At 39.9% G+C, this 18,022-nt stretch overlaps 1 protein-coding gene across 1 annotated transcript in view; it reads right to left on the reverse strand.

The window, feature by feature from the left end:
- Positions 1 to 18,022, reverse strand: part of LOC105360348 (uncharacterized) — an 81,151-nt gene that overhangs the window by 46,161 nt on the left and 16,968 nt on the right. Inside the window, exon 2 of the mRNA XM_011497238.1 lies at positions 708 to 797. Within this exon, the coding sequence (XP_011495540.1) occupies positions 708 to 797 (90 nt within the window). The remainder of the gene's footprint in view (positions 1 to 707; positions 798 to 18,022) is intronic.

The following is an 18,022-nucleotide window of genomic DNA, read 5'->3' on the forward strand; positions in this document are numbered from 1 at the left end:
AAGAGAGAGAGAGAGAGAGAGAGAGAACATTAAGTCCCATCAAACTTTTCAATCGACTATCGCCAAGTGATTCGAATGTATGCGCTACCAAAGCTAAGAGAAGATAATGTTCTTATTTTGATCTGGTGGTAGAGTTTATCAGCTTCTATCGATAATTCATTTACCATTGAATGATGATGTCGAGTGCGTTTAGAAACATGGACGCGAGCGAATCACATTGCTAATTAAAAATATTGTATATTTTTAAGTGGGCTATAGCAGCATTAATAGCTTAACGAGAGATTCATTAATCGATAGTCCGCGAATCTGTAATATTATTCTCGGTTAAATACAATGATTTTTCATGATTCGATATGCCGTGCCATGTTCCTACAACAATGTCAAGCACAATAATCTTTGACTTTTGGCTACACACGAGCAATAAACGCTGCAACGATTGCATTTTATAAGCAGCTAATGGATTGTCGTAGATCGCCACGCAGATGGTGTAACGTACACGCAGTGGAGAGTCTGACACATGATTGACGAGTGCGTATATACGATCCACTTGGGGATTGGCGATTGGGCATTCGACGGGGCCAAGCAAATTTCCCTTCCCTTAAAACATCCCTTAAAACATGCCTTAAAACATGATTCATCCAATACGAGTTCATTCATCCAAGCTCAAGTGCCGTGTAATCCAATAAAGTAGTCACTGTAATTCTTACCGGGTAGAGTGAGGCCGCAGTTAAGCGCTCGCTCGGATATCTCGTGAATGGTCCTCGGCGCTGTCACCTCGTCGATTCGTTTCTTCGTACCTGAAACAGAAAACGAGTTGGCTGTTAGTACGTCGCACGACTCATTCGTCTCACTTCCGTCCCTCTAATCCACTTTCCGAGTCCCGCTCCCGCCCTTTCTCACATTTCCATCCTTAGCTTCGCTCGAGCGATCGAGATAGGATTCGATATTACGACGCATGGAGAAACATGTCCCCATCGGTGAGAGATGGTGAAAAGAATCGTAGTCTCCGGGGCTCCGAGTAGGATTACGTTTTTGTGCATGTGTGTGGTGTAGTGGCTGGGAGGCGATTCTGTACGGAGATATTAGAGTTACGTGGTCGATAATTTTGACAAGAGTTACGCTGCTCGGACAGTCGCGACGGATAATGTCTGCATTATGTATGCGGAGATCGAGCGGGATAATGTGACGCTCGATGATCGAGAGATCTTAATTAAGTTTTCGGATGTTGATGGATGGGCTCGTGTTGTTCCCAAGACTGCTTACGTAGATGAATGGATGCGTGCAGGAGTGGAGGATTGTAGCCGTCTCGAATAAATAATTGTAAAGGAAGGCTTACGTAAGTCTATTCAAGTAATTCGTAGGGAGAAATTGAAAATGAAAATGCTTAAATGTGATTTTCCCCGGAGACGTTCAATGCATTGCCGCATAAGTATCAGCAATTATTCTTATTCTTGCAATTATGACAAGAGCTTGACATTGGTAGCACTAACATTTCCCCTTTAAATAATCTATTCGTCTTCGCATTGTTTTCGCATTAATAGCGGCTGTTTTGGTGCGAGAAGAAGCTTAGATTTTTAAAAATGTCAAACATCATCGCATTAATGCCCTCGTTACCCTCTTAATTTAAACATTAACGACGGTTTTGCACAAACTCTTCCCACCGAGCACCGTGAACTCGATGCGGCAACAAAAAAAAAAACAAAAATAAAAATAAAATAATAATAAAAAAAAAAAACATCACGAGCGTATCTCGCGTTCGATCGCAAGAAAACCTAAGGAGCGCTCGCACGTAACCCGTTGGTAATAATTTCATCCCCTTCGTTCTTTCTCCTCGCAACAGCATCCGCGCGTATTAGCATTCGCAGAACCTCGTGAAAACCTCGTATTTCGCTTCTCCGCTGCCGAGCGTCTCCCTCGGCCTCCACCTCCCCCGGCCCATTCGCGAACCCGCCTCACGTGCCGAGATCACGACTCTTCGACAGGATGATCGACAGCATAATCGATCGTGGCGCGCGCGCGCGCGCGAGCGATTTAAGCATCCCGGAGCGGCTTTCGCGTGCGCGTATTGCCTTCTCGGACTCCCGCCTCGTCCACCTCAACGGCGCCTATGTAATTTAACCTCGACGCCGGGCCCGAGGTGGGAGGCACTTCCACCCCCTCCCGGCCCTTTCTTTGTCCGTCGCTTTATTACGCCCGTGGATGACGAGCCGCCGATTACGCCTCGATCTCGTGCCCGATAATTCGCGACTTAGGGCTTTTCGTACGCACACAATAATACGCCGTTGTCCTTGGCTGCCTTAGTGGCGAGCAATTAAATGCGTGAGAATTGTTGTAGAAATCAGGATTTATCGACGATTTATTAATATATTAGTATGAGGTAAGAGGGTTCATGGGAGAAAGAAACATGGATTCTCATGGCGTGTGGACAGTACTCGTGAACGTATTAGTTTATCGAATTATGTTTAATAAGCAATGTTGCAGAATTTTTAAACATTCCATGAGCACAATAAAACATGTAACTGTAAAGACTGGTATGATGAATATCATACGTTGTATAAATAGCGATCAACGGCACACTGACATGCACATACATGTATCAGTATCTTTATAGACGATGGAAAGTTTAAATGGAAGTGTCCACAAAAACTAAGAGAAATTAATAATCAAGATTATTAGTAAGGATATTAAATTAAATTATTGATATAAGATATTTGCCTCAAATTTTATCGATTAATAAAAGAAGAAGAAAAATTAAGAAAGAAAAAAAGAAATAAGAAAAACAGTTATTTAGTAGCTCGTACATTATTAAAGATTAAAGGCGATGATAAAAGTTGCTTAATCCTTCCAGTCGTAACATAACGCAAACATATTGATGGCTAACGAGTGAAGGCATTAAAATTCGTTACGCCTTTTAAAACTACTCATCGGAATTTTCTCGCTCCGAGACTTCCACGTTTACGAACGGAAGCCCCACATTCATATCCTAATAATCTCGCTTCACTCAAGCTCATCCCCTATAATCCTCGCCCGGGGATTCGAAAAATATCCTTTAGCCCTCCGCATCGTTTAAGGGAATCGACAAGGCAACGGCGGTTCATTTGCATTTAGTATTTTTGTGCACGCGAGCGCATGTAGATCTTTGCTTTTCTACTGCGTTCTTCTCCTCGTATCGACAATGTATCTTTGTCAGTAGACGAAGAGTGGTAATTTTGCCAAGCCAATGCTTGAAAATACGATGAAAATACCTCCAATTTGAAATAATACATTTTATCCTGCTTTAAGTATTCTTTATATAACGACCGTTTATCCTTGCTATTTTAAGAAAAATCACGTGTTCTGTACAATTAGCATTTCATTGTGATATAAGATTTTTGCCAACGCTAACACTACAATATTTTCCCTCCAATTTCCTCAAACTACATTAGCTGCATGTTATATTATGATTTTTTAAGTGAAGCACAATATTAGATTAATTGTGAAATTAACGTAGCTTACGTTAATGCCGAGAGGTTGGCATGATGTACAAAGTATGACCAACTGCAGATTTTTATTCAAACATATGACATAAAGTCATATGGCGTTTGCCTAGATCCTCAACGTTTTTTCATAAAATTTGGATAAATTGTTATAAGTAAAAATGCACTTGCGAATCATGCAGATTCTCTTTCGAAACTCAGTCTTCGGCAATAAGATAAAAAAAAAGAAGAAAAAAAAAACAGCGCACTCGGTGGCCCAAATAAACAATCGGCAAAGCGCAGCCTCGATCATGGGAGATTTTTTTAATGAAAGGGAGAGAAAAATGACTGGCCATCGATCCTTTGATCCACTGACTTGGATCCAAGCGCGAAATTGGGTCAGCCTTGCATCGTCATTGCCACGATGGTCATGTGATTGTCAACCGAGGACGAGCCTCCCATAATATACGGACTCATTGTCGTCCTCCGCTACTTTTCCCTCCAGGATTATCGTGTCGTGGATGCACGAGTCAGTCGCTGGACAGAATCAAGTGATATCGTGATTGCATTAATGGCCAGAGGACGATCCAGCTTAGCCTCCCTCTCGAGTTCCGAAAAGTAGAACTAAATATTAACCCGTTCTTTCGAGCAGCAAATTATTAATATGACTTTTGTTGTTTCAATGAATTATGGAAATTCATTTTTGACTGTGCATCCCTGTGCCTTGAGCTAAATTCCCGAATAGGAGATAAAACGAATGGTCCTCTCTGCTCACCCATTGATGTAAGGAAATTTCATTTAGCGGGAAAACGCGCGCGAGCACTTACATGCACGCATTTATATTGATAAATTATTTTGATGTTTCACGAGACTATTACCGCAAACAGTCACACCATCTGCAATTTTAGTTTCATTATTATTTTAATTTCCCTTATTCATGGCGAAAATGTTTTATCTCACACATACACGCGCGCGCGCGCGCGCACACACACACATTTAAACTCGGGGCAACGTACGCTGGACAATCCATTTGGTATAATGTTCCGACCACGTGATTGTGCACTTTTGACATTAAACGAATATCGATTTATCAACTACGATGTATCATTAGAAATTATCGCCTTATATTTGTTTTAAATGCATGTTAAATGAACTTGACATATGATACAGCACAAATAGATAGATAGATTGATTAGTTAAGCAAAATTCATCGATCAACTGTATAAATAAAGTATAACTGGATAGAGTCGTACGTTTTGTCGTTAGGCGTTATGGACACAAATGTAGATGTGTGAAAATGTCCGTGGTAAATGTATGTAGAATAAAATATCGAGTGGAAGTTGTACGATTGTAAAGTATTTTAAACTCCTTAGAATAACACATCGACCTAATAATACTCATTAACCTTTTATTCCCTTCTACCTTGTAATTCTTATTATTTATACTTAAATGAGACAATGGAATATAAAGATTTGCAGTGAAAAAAATTTAAGTGAAAATACTGATAAATCCAAATTGTTTGTTGAATTCTGATTAGCATTATGATCATCCTTATCCATCGACCGTTACAAGTTTCAAGTACATTGCAATAATGAAAGTACTGGGTAAACAAGTATCGGAATATAATAATATGTAAGATCGGACGAAAGGTCCGAGAACTCTAATGCTCTGATAATTTTTCAAAAGCTCAGTGCGCAGCTCCTATTCAATTATCCTAAGAACGACTCAATTTTAGGGTCCAAAGCGCATGCGCTCGCGTAATTTTCCCGCTAATTAAACAGCCGTACTAATTAAAGGCGAACACGATGCTAACGGGGCATTATCGAGGGGTGGGGATCGGCGGGGGGGGGGGGGGGGGGGGGGGGGGGGGGTTGGGGGAGGGTCCAAAGCGCATGCGCTCGCGTAATTTTCCCGCTAATTAAACAGCCGTACTAATTAAAGGCGAACACGATGCTAACGGGGCATTATCGAGGGGTGGGGATCGGTGGGGTGGGGGATGGGGAGAGGGGAGAGGGATTGGGGTGGGGTGGGGGGGCTTGTTGCGCCGTATGGATACGCGAATGGGTTACGCGAGGCACGAGCTCGGTAGGAAAAACTCAAGTATGTAGTTTTCATAGGAATAGCCGCGAGATGTAATCATTAATTATAAGGATGAAACTTTAATGAAATTTAATTTTATTTTAACGGATCTCGCCATCTTCTTTGTTATTATATTGGATATAACGAAGTTGGTGGCTTCTTAATTGCCTTTTCGTTCGAAATATCCATTCAAAATTTAGCAAAGCATTGACGTATTCGTTATTGATATTTTCAAGCTCTCGTTATCCTGATTATGCCCAATGTGATTTCATGATGACCGAGGAAGAATGACAATCAGGAATAATGTAACGACTATTGTTAAACTTATAAAAAAATACTTTTGAGCAAACGAATCATGTCTGTTAGGTAGCCTAGTAAAGCCGAACGATATCCTTAGCGAAATCTCGTTCATTGCCAAATCGCGACGTCGCGCGTCTCACTCTTTTAAACGACTCGGAGTACAATATCTCGAGTACCGCGAAGCTCCTTCCGAACGAGCTCGTGGGCTTCCCAGTGCGACGTTCATATTTACTACGTGCTAGTATAAATCTACCATCGCGGTCAAATAACGAAATTGCTTTAAAAAGTAGCCGGAGGAGCGATCCAACGGCGTACCGGATAAACAACGGGGTCGCGGCGGAGGTCAGGCGAAATAATTTGCATTTTTTGTTATATTCTCTCGGAGATGTATCATCATCTCGGCGCTCTTCTCCGAGAGGCAGAACCTTTACGAGCCGCAGCAAAGGTCGAACTCGCAAGTTGCACAATGGAAGTACTGCGGTGGCGACTCTTCGCGAAGTAGAGAGATACTTTGGTATATTTGCCGGGATGTCAATTCGCTCATAATTTAAAATGCCGCGCTCCGCGAATCTCTACTACGCTACTAATTTGACTATTTTCTGCAATTATTTTAATGCATTGTTCTTTGTAATTCTTATTTAGATTGCCTATTGCAATCATAACGTCTGTTCGTGATTCTATACAGTTTTATAGATTATTTTCCATGAGCGCAATGACACGCGTGCATTATTTATACACAATTGTGAGCGCAGAGCATGTTAAATTATATTTATTTACGTGTTAAAACATGTATTTTCTTAGTGGCTTAATACTATTTGGTATGGAAAATCATTTTTTCGAGCATTGGGCGATATTGTGCGCAAAAACATTATAAGACTATATTAATAATCATTAAGTAACTGCAATCAGTACGATATAAAATATATCTCTCATATTTTTGTTTGATTTCTCCGTTTTATTTCAAATGACCGTTACCTATATTCGAGCACTATTAAATACTTTTAAATTGTAATTTAATTTAACTAAATGGAAAACTCTGTTATAGCTTTCTTACATAGAATATACTTATGATATTGGCGATTGTGTAAAATTGTACATCTAACTTTGAATTATCACGAATTCATAAAGATCTCATTGTATTTTATAAATCACTTTCACATCATCGTATTTTATTTTGCATACAGAGACGAGGACGAACGACTTATTTCAAAGAAGAGACATTATTTTAAGGGATTTAATAAATTTTTCATAAACCATTGATAGTAATTGATATAAAAGTTGGTAAAAATCGTTTCACTAATTTCATTGGCATTCCGTTCTATTTTTACAATAAATTATACAAACTGATTATTTATTGAAACTCTTGAGACTGTGTGACGTATATCGTAGCGAATACACCAATTCTTGGAAAATTAGAACACATGCGCATACATAATACTTATATTTACGCTACGGTACTTATAAAATTCGCTTATTACATATATTAAGTAATGAGTGGTAGAATGGATATAATCTAAGATAATAGATTGAAAGAAAGTAGCATATTGCCGGTGAATTTTATATAAGAAAAAAAAAAGAGAGAGAGAGAGAGAGAGAGAGAGAGAGAGAGAGAGATGAGACAAATAAGTTGACAAATAAGTCGGGTTGTACGTATAAATTATAATGCCTAAAAGAAATTAGATGTAACGTGGATTAACAAGAACCGTGTTTTCATTAATTATGTCAAAGTGCTATAATTGTCGCTGCTATTCTTCTTCTGCAACAATTAAATACAAGTTTGTTCTAATAATCGAACAAACAAGCAAATGTACTGTTAGTTAGTGGTAATTGATCGTGAGTACACAATAAAACAGCCACATTAATTACCTCCATAATTCCAAACAAGCACAAGAGTATTCGAACAATTGCCACAGACTTGAATCCAATTGATTATCGGCGAAAGTGAGCACATATTTGAAAAGAGCGCCACCTGCCTCTTAAATCAACAACAACAACAACAACGGGAAAAAAAATAAGAAGAAGAAAGCTCGCAAGCAGCATCTCGATGAGATCTGACTAATCGACGAACGACGAGTTTCCACGACATTAGACACTCGCGTGTTTATTCGCACGGGCGGAGATGAATGACGAAAAGGGCAGCAAGGAAGTCCTCGACGGAATTGCCGATTGCGCAAGCTCCCGCACGACACATACAATTAGTCGTAATTCCATGCTCGGCCGTGGTAATGGCCGCGAATCTTAAGTAATTTCACAAGATGAATACGAGCCACACCCGGGGCACTTTGACGATCTTCTCTACGGCCATTGGTTGGCACGCGCTATCGGAACGGCAGAATTGATCCAACGGTTTACGGTGCATAATTTACGGGTGCTAGTGAGACTGTTGCTAGAGGTTGAAGAGAGGTTCGATGACTATTGGTCATTTGAAAATATTACCTAGACAGAAGTACGGAAAGGTTTGACCGGATTGCTACGCAGCGCTGTTGGTAAAAGTCTATGGAGATTCTCGAGGAAGAACTTTTATGGCATATTTTAATGAGATGTTAAAGTATTAATGCTTTGAAATATTATGCGTATGCAAAATACAGGAGCCGATAGGTGAAATTACATTAATAAGCGAGCCTTGGGTATTATTCGACGGTAAATAGAGACGAAAACATATATCGCAGGTATTTTACCTTAATATTGTAGAATAGTGCAACGTTGATAATTGTTATAAATAAATAGCCAGTACTTTCAAAACGATGCCCCCATTATTTTGTGATGAAAAGGCAATTAAGACGTATATATATATAATTTGCTAATATTAACAACAACAAAAAATACTAAAATTTATCAAATTATGCAAGATAAAATTAATTCTTAAAGTGTAAGTAGTACGTCTATTACCCGATAAGTGAAGCAAAGACAATTATTGTGTATGTTGTAATTACTATTACCTGGCAGGTACATCGAGAGCATAATGTATAAGTGGAGGGAAGAAGAAAAAAATCATGACAGAGTAAGAATGAAGTGTAGATGGTTACTGTAGCTGTAAACTTTTTATTATTTTCGCTTCTTGCATAAATTTTGACAATATTTGCAACGACCTATGGTTTTGCTCACTGAAAACATTTATTTATACGTTATTATAAATAAACGAATACTCTTACGCTTAGTATTTATTTAACTCGATATTTCGTTAACACTGCCGTGTAATTTGAGAAAAATAAGGAGCTATTCGTGCGTGAAAAAAAATTTCCACTTTAACGTGAATCGAATGGAATATCATGAATTCTAATAACACACTAGAAATTGATGAAACTTTTATTGTTTGAAATTATCTCGATTCCATTCCGATTTTCTACCTATCCGTAAAATGAATCCGCACGCGTTTATACTTTGACCCACAAGCTTTAAATATAATATTCTCAAATTAACGTAGTACGTTTAGCGATAATCGTTTCCATCGATATTACTCTGCCAATCAACTGAAATTAATGCCACGATTTACTTTGTCGCCGAGGCAACAAATGTCTCTATCATTATAAAATTACACTTGCTCCAAGTCTTAATTAATAGATCTACGGACAGTTTAGGACGATACTTTAAAGTAAACGCGAAAATTATCAACAATCGGCAATAGCATTCTTATACTTGTGAGTGATAAACAAATTGTATCACTGGAATGTTTGGAGCGCGTGGACACAGGAAAAGTGCATCAATCGTAGGAATTCCGACACGTTAGAACGCCGATTATCACTAACCCATTTCAAAAACAGTTTTCGCTCTGTTTAATAATTCGATAATTAAAATGCTTTCGCGCATTAATGGACGCGATAACTCGGAGCCTCTCTTGTTACTGATTTTATTCAATTGTGCCGGGATGCCAGTACATTCGCTCGGATATTATTAACATTGTCACAAGTCGCAATATCTCTAGCAGTCGCCGCTAAATTAAAAAAAAACATTAAAAAAATCTCTTTCATGGCTTTCAATTATATGATGATCTGGAGTTAAGGTAGAGCCAAGTCGAATTGTAAAAATCCCCGAGCACGCAGGTGGGGCTGGCTTTGTCCATTTAAATAAACATCCTCGTACGGCTAAACTAAAGTCTCGGCTTTTCAATAAAATTTGACGATCTAGAGGATATTAAAAGTACCGCTAGGAAAGAGGCTAATCGAGCGTCGTCCAGTTGATTATTCAAATCCCGGGTACGAAAGGAAGCGCAGAAACATGAAATGAGAATAAAATGACGCGGGGCGCATTGATATAAAAGCCGCGATTGAATTGTGAAATGAACTCTCGGGCACATTTCTCATCGAGTCCACGCGAAAGGGACTTTTGCATAAGACGGCGGTAACCTACTATTTGAAAATTGCTCTTCAAACGTTCGATGCTGGACTGTGGGAGGACGATGTGTGTGTGTGTGTGTGTGTGTGTGTGTGTGTGTGTGTGTGTGTGTGTGTGTATGTATGTGTGGGGGGGGGTGACGAGGACGACGACAGGGACGCTGGCACGGACCGCGAGCGCGACACGTGCTACCTGCCCATTTTCTATTTCGACATAAACTAAATAAGGTTAGCCGCCACTGCCGCCGCAGCCACCGTCGTCGTCCTCGTCGTCGTCGTCGTCGTCGTCGTCGTCGTCGTCGTCGTCGTCGTCGTCGTTGTGGTCGTCGTCGTTGTGGTCGTCGTCGTTGTGGTCGTCGTCGTCGTCGCCTTACGAGCTTCATTAGTCATCGCGAGGAGCACGCTTACGTGTGTAAGCAGCGCGCGGGAAACGCTGAATTGACTCTGATCACGAATACCGCTTACTTTGTTTCACGGAGTCCGTATCTCTCCTCGGGACGTGATCTTACGTTACCGTGCGTGTGCGCGGGTGTGCGACTCGACCTTTTATCCCGATTCTATTGGGAATTTATAAAGGCGCAACACATTGCCGCCGGTACACGTGATTCAGATTCGCGCTCGATAATAATGACATTATATTCCTTCACGTGAGTCCCTACAAGGTGAAACGAAGGAACTCGGCGAGAGATTTTACGAGAGTGCGCTAATTAACCTAATAAATAATTTTCTTGCTACCCCCCCCCCGCAAACGTGTATTTGAAATCATGCGCATGTCGTCGGTCGTACGGGCGATTGGATTTTTACACGTGACGGTGAATGGAAAGAAAAGGGGTGGCGATGTGTTGCGACTGGCGCTTCGCTTTTTATCATCTCGAGATAAGAGCTTCCGTTGAAAATCGGCGCTTCTCAAGCTCTTCAGCCCATTCCCACTTTCAATGAAATGGAATAAATTTGTCCGTCTTGGCGCAGCCGGGAGATAATTAACGGCACGGCTCGGTCGAGCAGATCGACCTTAGAATATCGTTTTTTGCGATCCCACTTGGCGCACGAGTGGAAAAAGGCCGCCGATTTTGAAATCTGAATACCGATCCGCGTGGTTAAGACCACTCGGCTCGTTAAGGGGTGAATGTAATTAATCGCCGTTAGAAGTTGACGCGCGGCATCCGAAGCTTGGTATTAAGAGCGCGTCGGGAATCACAATTGAACAACTGGGGAGAAAAATCTGACAAACAGTTATCGGGAATCTGTGTTGTCCATTGAGAAATAATACACTTTTAAATGGTACACGTGAAGACAGCGTGCTCTGCTAATAAATCTCTCCTCTCATTTGACTGCATTATCTTCACAATGGGAGAATGTCGAGTGACACCCTCGTCGATCGTCTTGAATCGGGTCCCTGAAAATTTTCTAGGTCTCCGGGTTTACGGATGTCGACACGCCGACGACGTCCGCGAGCTACATAATCCCTCGCCGCCTGAGATAATAAATCTCCGCGTCGTCGCACATAAACTTCCCGCTTTATAACGTCGGGGGATACATGGAGAGTCGCCCGCGGATGCTCGTGTCGTCGTCGTCGTCTCTCCCTCTTCTCTCTCTCTCTCTCTCTCTCTCTCTCTCTCTTCCTCTCTCTCTCTCCCCCGCCCCACATCCTCTCCCAGACGCGCCTCTGCATATTTACCGCCGGGAATGGAATATCGCAGGGACCCGTTGACATAATGGCCAACGATATTCAGGGAGGAGAGGGAGGAGCCGATCGAGGTCGCCGATACGCGCGCGCGTGTCCAGCTTATAAATTCAGCGATTCAATGGGTCCGTGTCTTCCTTGCGGCTCTTCTTTATGCACTTGCGAGCGAGACTGGCCTCCCTCCCCCAGCCCCGCCCGTTTATCGCTCCGACGCTCCTATCCCGGGTCGAATTGTGGATTTTGGGAGCAACTGGCCGATTAATATTGCCATTCGGCCTTTCATCAGCGGCTTATCGAGCAGTTCCCTCCACTACTTGCGGCCATCCTCGCATTGATGAAATAATTTTGCCTGGCCTTAGCCTTCCTTCGACAATTACGTCTCTTTTCTTTTCCTCTCTTTTATTTTTCCTTCTCTTTTTAACCCCCTTGTGAGTTATAAAACTGGGACGATCCGCGGCTCCGACCGCTCGTTTATGCTCGTGCCTCAACGAAACCTTAACGAACAATCTCATTTTATCGATTGTCGTTAGTCGTTTGGGCGATAAGTTTAATAACGCCATTAAACTATTAAAGCAAAATGACGACAATACGCGATTACCAGTTCCTTCCCCGGGGGAATTTTACAAGGAATGAAAATTTCCGTCTAATTAAATTTTCCAATTTAATGTGCTGCCATTAGTTTATAGCGCTTAATAAGTGACGCAAGTAACAATCGGTTATCGGTTATTTCTTAATCACGGTGAAAAATAATGATTCGTTGAAAGCAAGAAAACTGAGTCAACTAATGCGTTGAATATAAGATGATAAATCATTGTTAATGAAAAGTGATCGATGGGGGATGTTTGGTGAGCGTGTGAAAGCGCGTGGATGGGGGGGGGGGTGTATGATGATGGGGTATACGTGCCTTTGTCTATTATATAAAATGAATATTTTAAATAAATTTTTTGTCAGAGATTTTCCGTATAATTACGTGCGAGTAATTGTACGGGGTATAGAATTGTTCAAAAATGCATTACCATTTGTGTTTTATAATTAAAAACCGGTCGACAGTAGAGAGAAAACAGAGAAATTAGTAACAAACACTACGAGCTTATCGTGAAAAACAGAAACGAGAAAAGAATTTTCTGGTCCCCATGGTCATTGAGCTCGTTATTCACAAGAAGGGGAGAGAGATTTTACAGGCTTATTGAATAAACAAATTAGATAAGGCAGGAATGGTGATCGAAGTTTACAAGTTTTGCACAATCAACGCCACTCCTGATAGACTTCTGATATGCGATTCCATAATTCTATTAATGATGCATTGAACGGCGATGTCAATCCTTTCCGTTACTTTTTATTTGCCATCTTTATACTCATAATTGTTGTATTTATTTGATAAAAAGTGTCGCTTTTATTCTCTCGGCTGCCTTGTTATTTTAACTCCGAAGCAGAACAGAAAACTCTTGCTTGTTCTTTAAAATTTCAAACTAATAGGGTTTTGGTATTCGTCTAAGGGCGCTAATTTATCGAGGAGGGTGAAAAAAAATGATCGAAAACTTATTAATCCATATAACCTATCATTATAGCATCATTAAAACTTGAAATTTATTCATTTATTAAAATGGATTATAAGATGAGAAACTTGAATATTCAATCATTAATTTAACGAACCGTTACAATAATTCCTTTAACGAGCAAAGACTGAAACTGTCAGTGGAAAATGTGTGCTATATTATTAAGAACATATTTCGATAATTCAATTTATGTGACGAAATCGAAAGACTAGTTTTTCTTAACGAATTTCTTAACGAACTATCCATACGAATTCTTCTACAAATGCTGCTCTTTCGGATTACCATTTATTTATTATTGCCTACAACATGGCGCAATATTTCAACGCAATTAACTGGCAATTTTAAATTATAATTGAAGAATGCTGACGTCGCGATCGAATATTCTCTCCATTTGAAACAATCGGTATAAAAACAAAAACTTTTATGTCATACGTTAGGCGCCGAGAAAACAATACAAAGGTGTTGTATGCCTAAATCACATTTAAAACACTTAAAAAAAAATGTATACAATGACCAACCATAATAATGCAAGCCCAACCTATAAAAATGGCATTGTACCGGCGTAACAGCGCGAACCGGTTCGCCCTTAACTCAAATGATCATCGTTACTTGGCACCCTCGCGTTCGTCATACGGCTGTCCCTTCCCCACATATTTGCATGTCGTACGGTAAGGACAATCAATTTGCTGCATTTTTTGCCGTGAATGCAGCATGCTAGCATGGCTACGTTGTACCTCAGCAGCCCGGAAAATCACTTAATTATTTTCTTCATTTTTATTTTTTATACAATATATAAAATACGAATAAATCTCAGTTAAATTATGGTGTTTGTAGACATGTGATTATTAACTGTAAATAGAATAAGTATAGTACTATTTACAGTAATAGATGCGTCAGATGTGAGTGTAAATTTCTTTCAACGAGAAAGAAAGTGTTTTCTCATCTATTTCGTCGGTGAAAATAGTTGTTACGTGATTGTCTGATGGCTTTATTTTTAGCAATATAACTTGTTATCCACGAGCGAGCCCCGTTAATTAACGACTAATGTCAATGTAATTGTCATCACGTACGCCATAAAATCTAATAAATCACTCGTACAGTAACATCCTTTAGTTTTTTATTTCACTCGGTATATTATTAAGTTTCTATTCGGCTTATATTGGGCCACTTTTTTTTTTGGCGCAGAGCTCCGAATGTTAAATAAATTATTGAAAGAAGAAGAGACCGAAAAGTTATACATTTTTTAATGACGTTCAATTAGCTTGAGTGTATTGGAAATTGGAGGAAATGGTAAATTATTATTAATAATTATTGAAAAGTAGCCGATGTGTAAAATATATATTTGTCATTGCTTGTGCATAAATAAAATTATTCGTTAAATATTAGATACAATATCAGATAAAAGAAAAAAAGCTGCACATTCAATAATCGCTATATTTATAGTTTGAAATCTTATAGATAATAGAAGTTTGAAGTGTATTCTGAAATTTGTCTTGGTGGCGTATATAAAAGAAATTTACTTGTTAATTGTGACTTTTTCCAAAGCAGCGCATTATGAGAGCTTGAAATAAAATTTGTATTTCTGTATAATTATTCGTGAAATATTACCCAAAACTTTCCAGATAATTTCCGAGCCTTGCGTTTGCTTTACGTACTGATGTCATACTTTGTACGTTTCGCTGAGCGTTTAAATATACCTTGAGTATTAAATGAACGGGTAGTTAATATTGAAAGGATATAATTAACAATTTTGAGCGAAACTTAAATTTTTTAATGCCATAATAGAGCGAGATGTACAAGAATACAATGATATTAGTCTTTTACCAATATCGTAAAACATTTATGATATCGAGAAATATCATTGGAAAAATATAATTTATAACAAATTCAATTAAAGTAAATTCAAGAGAGAGAGAGAGAGAGAGAGAGAAAAAAAGTGAGAAACAATGAAAGAATTCATTCTCGTTTCTTTTACATTTTGCATAAACTACTTAAACTTACTACAATAGATTTTATTACTTTAACTTACAAAGATTTTCCTTAATCACGTAAGCTTATTATTGCCTGTAATTTTCTTATTAATATATAACTGACAATGTTATCTGAAGTTTAATTTAAAGTATTTGACGTATTTAATGTAAAGAACTATTTAAAAGACTGAAATTTATACGTAAGTGGCTGGAGGGAAAGCACGTATCTCGCAAGAAGCAGCCGGCCTTTAGCATAAAATTTTCTGACCTGCTTAATTTGCAATGGGGTTGCTGCATTTTTCGAAAATTTCTCTCATTAGTCGGTAGTGTATCGTTTGCACGTCGTCGCTTTGAGCTTCGAAAGCCGCCGAGGATGACTGGAGACCGTGATAAGTAAAAATTTGCATGTAAACAATGCCTTAAACACCCCTCCCCCCCCCCGACACCATCCTACACGTCGGCAGCGCTCGTCTCGTCCATGAGCGAGATTTTTCTCCGAAGTTATCGGGCGGAGAATCGAGCGGCCCAACAACATCTGCCCGAGCAAAGATAAAAATCCACTTTACGACTCATTGCCGTGGACTCGCGGAATCACTTGCGCGCGTACGACGCGACCGCAAATCTTTTTCGACGACTCGAGAAAGTGACGAGGCTGCCGCCGAATCGGTACCTGTTCAATGACCCGCTCGTACCAATGACGAGACGTCGTAAAGTACCCGTACAATAGCCGCTTTAAGAGTCTTGGCGTCGGAGGCGAAAAAATATTAACCCCGTCAGTGTGCCCCTTTATAGTTTATGTCTGTCTCCGAGTGACGCCCTGGCTTAACCTTTAGCGGTGGGACTTTTTTCTCGAATTTTTCAGCCTGTGGTTATTAGCGAAAATTGGCTTGAAGTTTTAATTAATTTTAGCAAAGTGCGATTCATCTCGGAAATTAATGTCGAAGAATGAATGGCAGAATAAATTTTCAGAATAAATTTTACGTGCCGTGCTCGCAGGCTTAAACACGACAATTAATTGCAAATTGTAGCGTCGGTAGTTTGCTTCTTTTCCACGTTAAATTATTAATCACATAAATATCACGTAGATACCTACACACGCGCTTTCTTGTCCATACATATATATATATATATATATATATATATATATATATATATGTTGTTCTTATTGTTCCTGTTGTTCTTGTTGTTCTGATTGATAATAAAATTCCATTACACGTAAACGACCGGTTATTTGTTCATTTAATTCGCCAACTTGAAGTATCAAATTGCGTGTATTGCTTACGCCGCTACGAAAATCATATAAATGCATGATTATGTATATTGTGAGTCATTTTAACATACAATACTACTTTTATTACAGCGCGAAAATGCAATTACGGCAAAACGATCTTTATAAAGCGTAACACTTTGTCAGACTTGATACTTAAAGTGCAACCGGTATATCGAATACCTATGTGTATCATAAATCGCGATTAAAAATACTTTATTTTCAACGCTTTACCAACAGACCAAACTCGTCAAATGCGATAGAGCAAAAGAAAAGAAATAAAGAAAAAGAATACGAAAAGATGAAGAAAAGAGAGGAAGGAACCGAAGAAAAGAAGAAAAAAAAAAGGAAAAAAGAGAGGAAGGTACCGAAGGGCAAACGAGAAATAGTCATTTCCACAATGCATCATAAGACATTTATATATTTACATTAAGATAACAAAAAATCAGAGTGACAGTGAGAGGTGAGAATGCGAATGAGAGAAAGAGAGAGGAGAGTGATACTAATGTAACTCGTAATTGCGTATATTACAAGATCGCCGCTGAAAAGCAGACACGAATATACCGATAAATCGGATCATTCACTCTCTGTCATCGGTGACCCGTCAATCACGTCGCCAATATTCAAAAATTAAAAGCAAAACAAGAGACGGACCCTCATACTCCCAAACGGAGTGTACGACAGAGCGCAACAACTGTCGCCGATGGAGGTCTTCGTCTCGTAGACACGTAGACGCGATTAAAAAGCCGTGAAAAAAAACTGAATCGACGGGTGAGGGGGTGGGTGGGGTGAGAGGGTACAGACAGGATCACGACTGGTGACAGAGCGAGACAACGTGCACTCGTAGGAAGAGACCCATCGAGTGCCCACAATGTTGACGTATTACAATATTCCAGCAGGCGAGTAAAAATGCACCACACGCTCTTTTACCGGAACAGCGAAACGTTTCTCGAACTGGACGTCGCTTGTCCCAGGCTCGATGACGACCAGGAGCCCAATGTCGTCTCGGCACGCCCAGATCCATCAATTTCCATATATTTAAGGGCTAGAGCTTTATCATCGCCCGACGAACTATAATACGTCGTCGAGGCGTGTGTGGCAGGCCTGCTCGAGATATCCGGTGCGATAATAATCAAACTTGCCACCTTGCCACGTACGAAATAGCGGGTTGCGCAGGCGGTGGGAGTGTGCGTTATTAAATAAATCGCCGTCAGATGGGGAATGCGAGTAAACGGAGACTTTATGACTCATATCGGCAACTATTTCCGACTTTCTAAAGCACGGCGATCTGGCATATCGAGGGACAGTGTTACGTGCTCGGGCTTACCTACGGATAGCTATTAAGATTATAATGGATCGCGATCGATCGCCGATTGCCGC

Source organism: Ceratosolen solmsi, unplaced genomic scaffold (assembly GCF_000503995.2).
Source record: "Ceratosolen solmsi marchali unplaced genomic scaffold, CerSol_1.0 scaffold13, whole genome shotgun sequence".
NCBI classification, from domain to species: domain Eukaryota; kingdom Metazoa; phylum Arthropoda; class Insecta; order Hymenoptera; family Agaonidae; genus Ceratosolen; species Ceratosolen solmsi.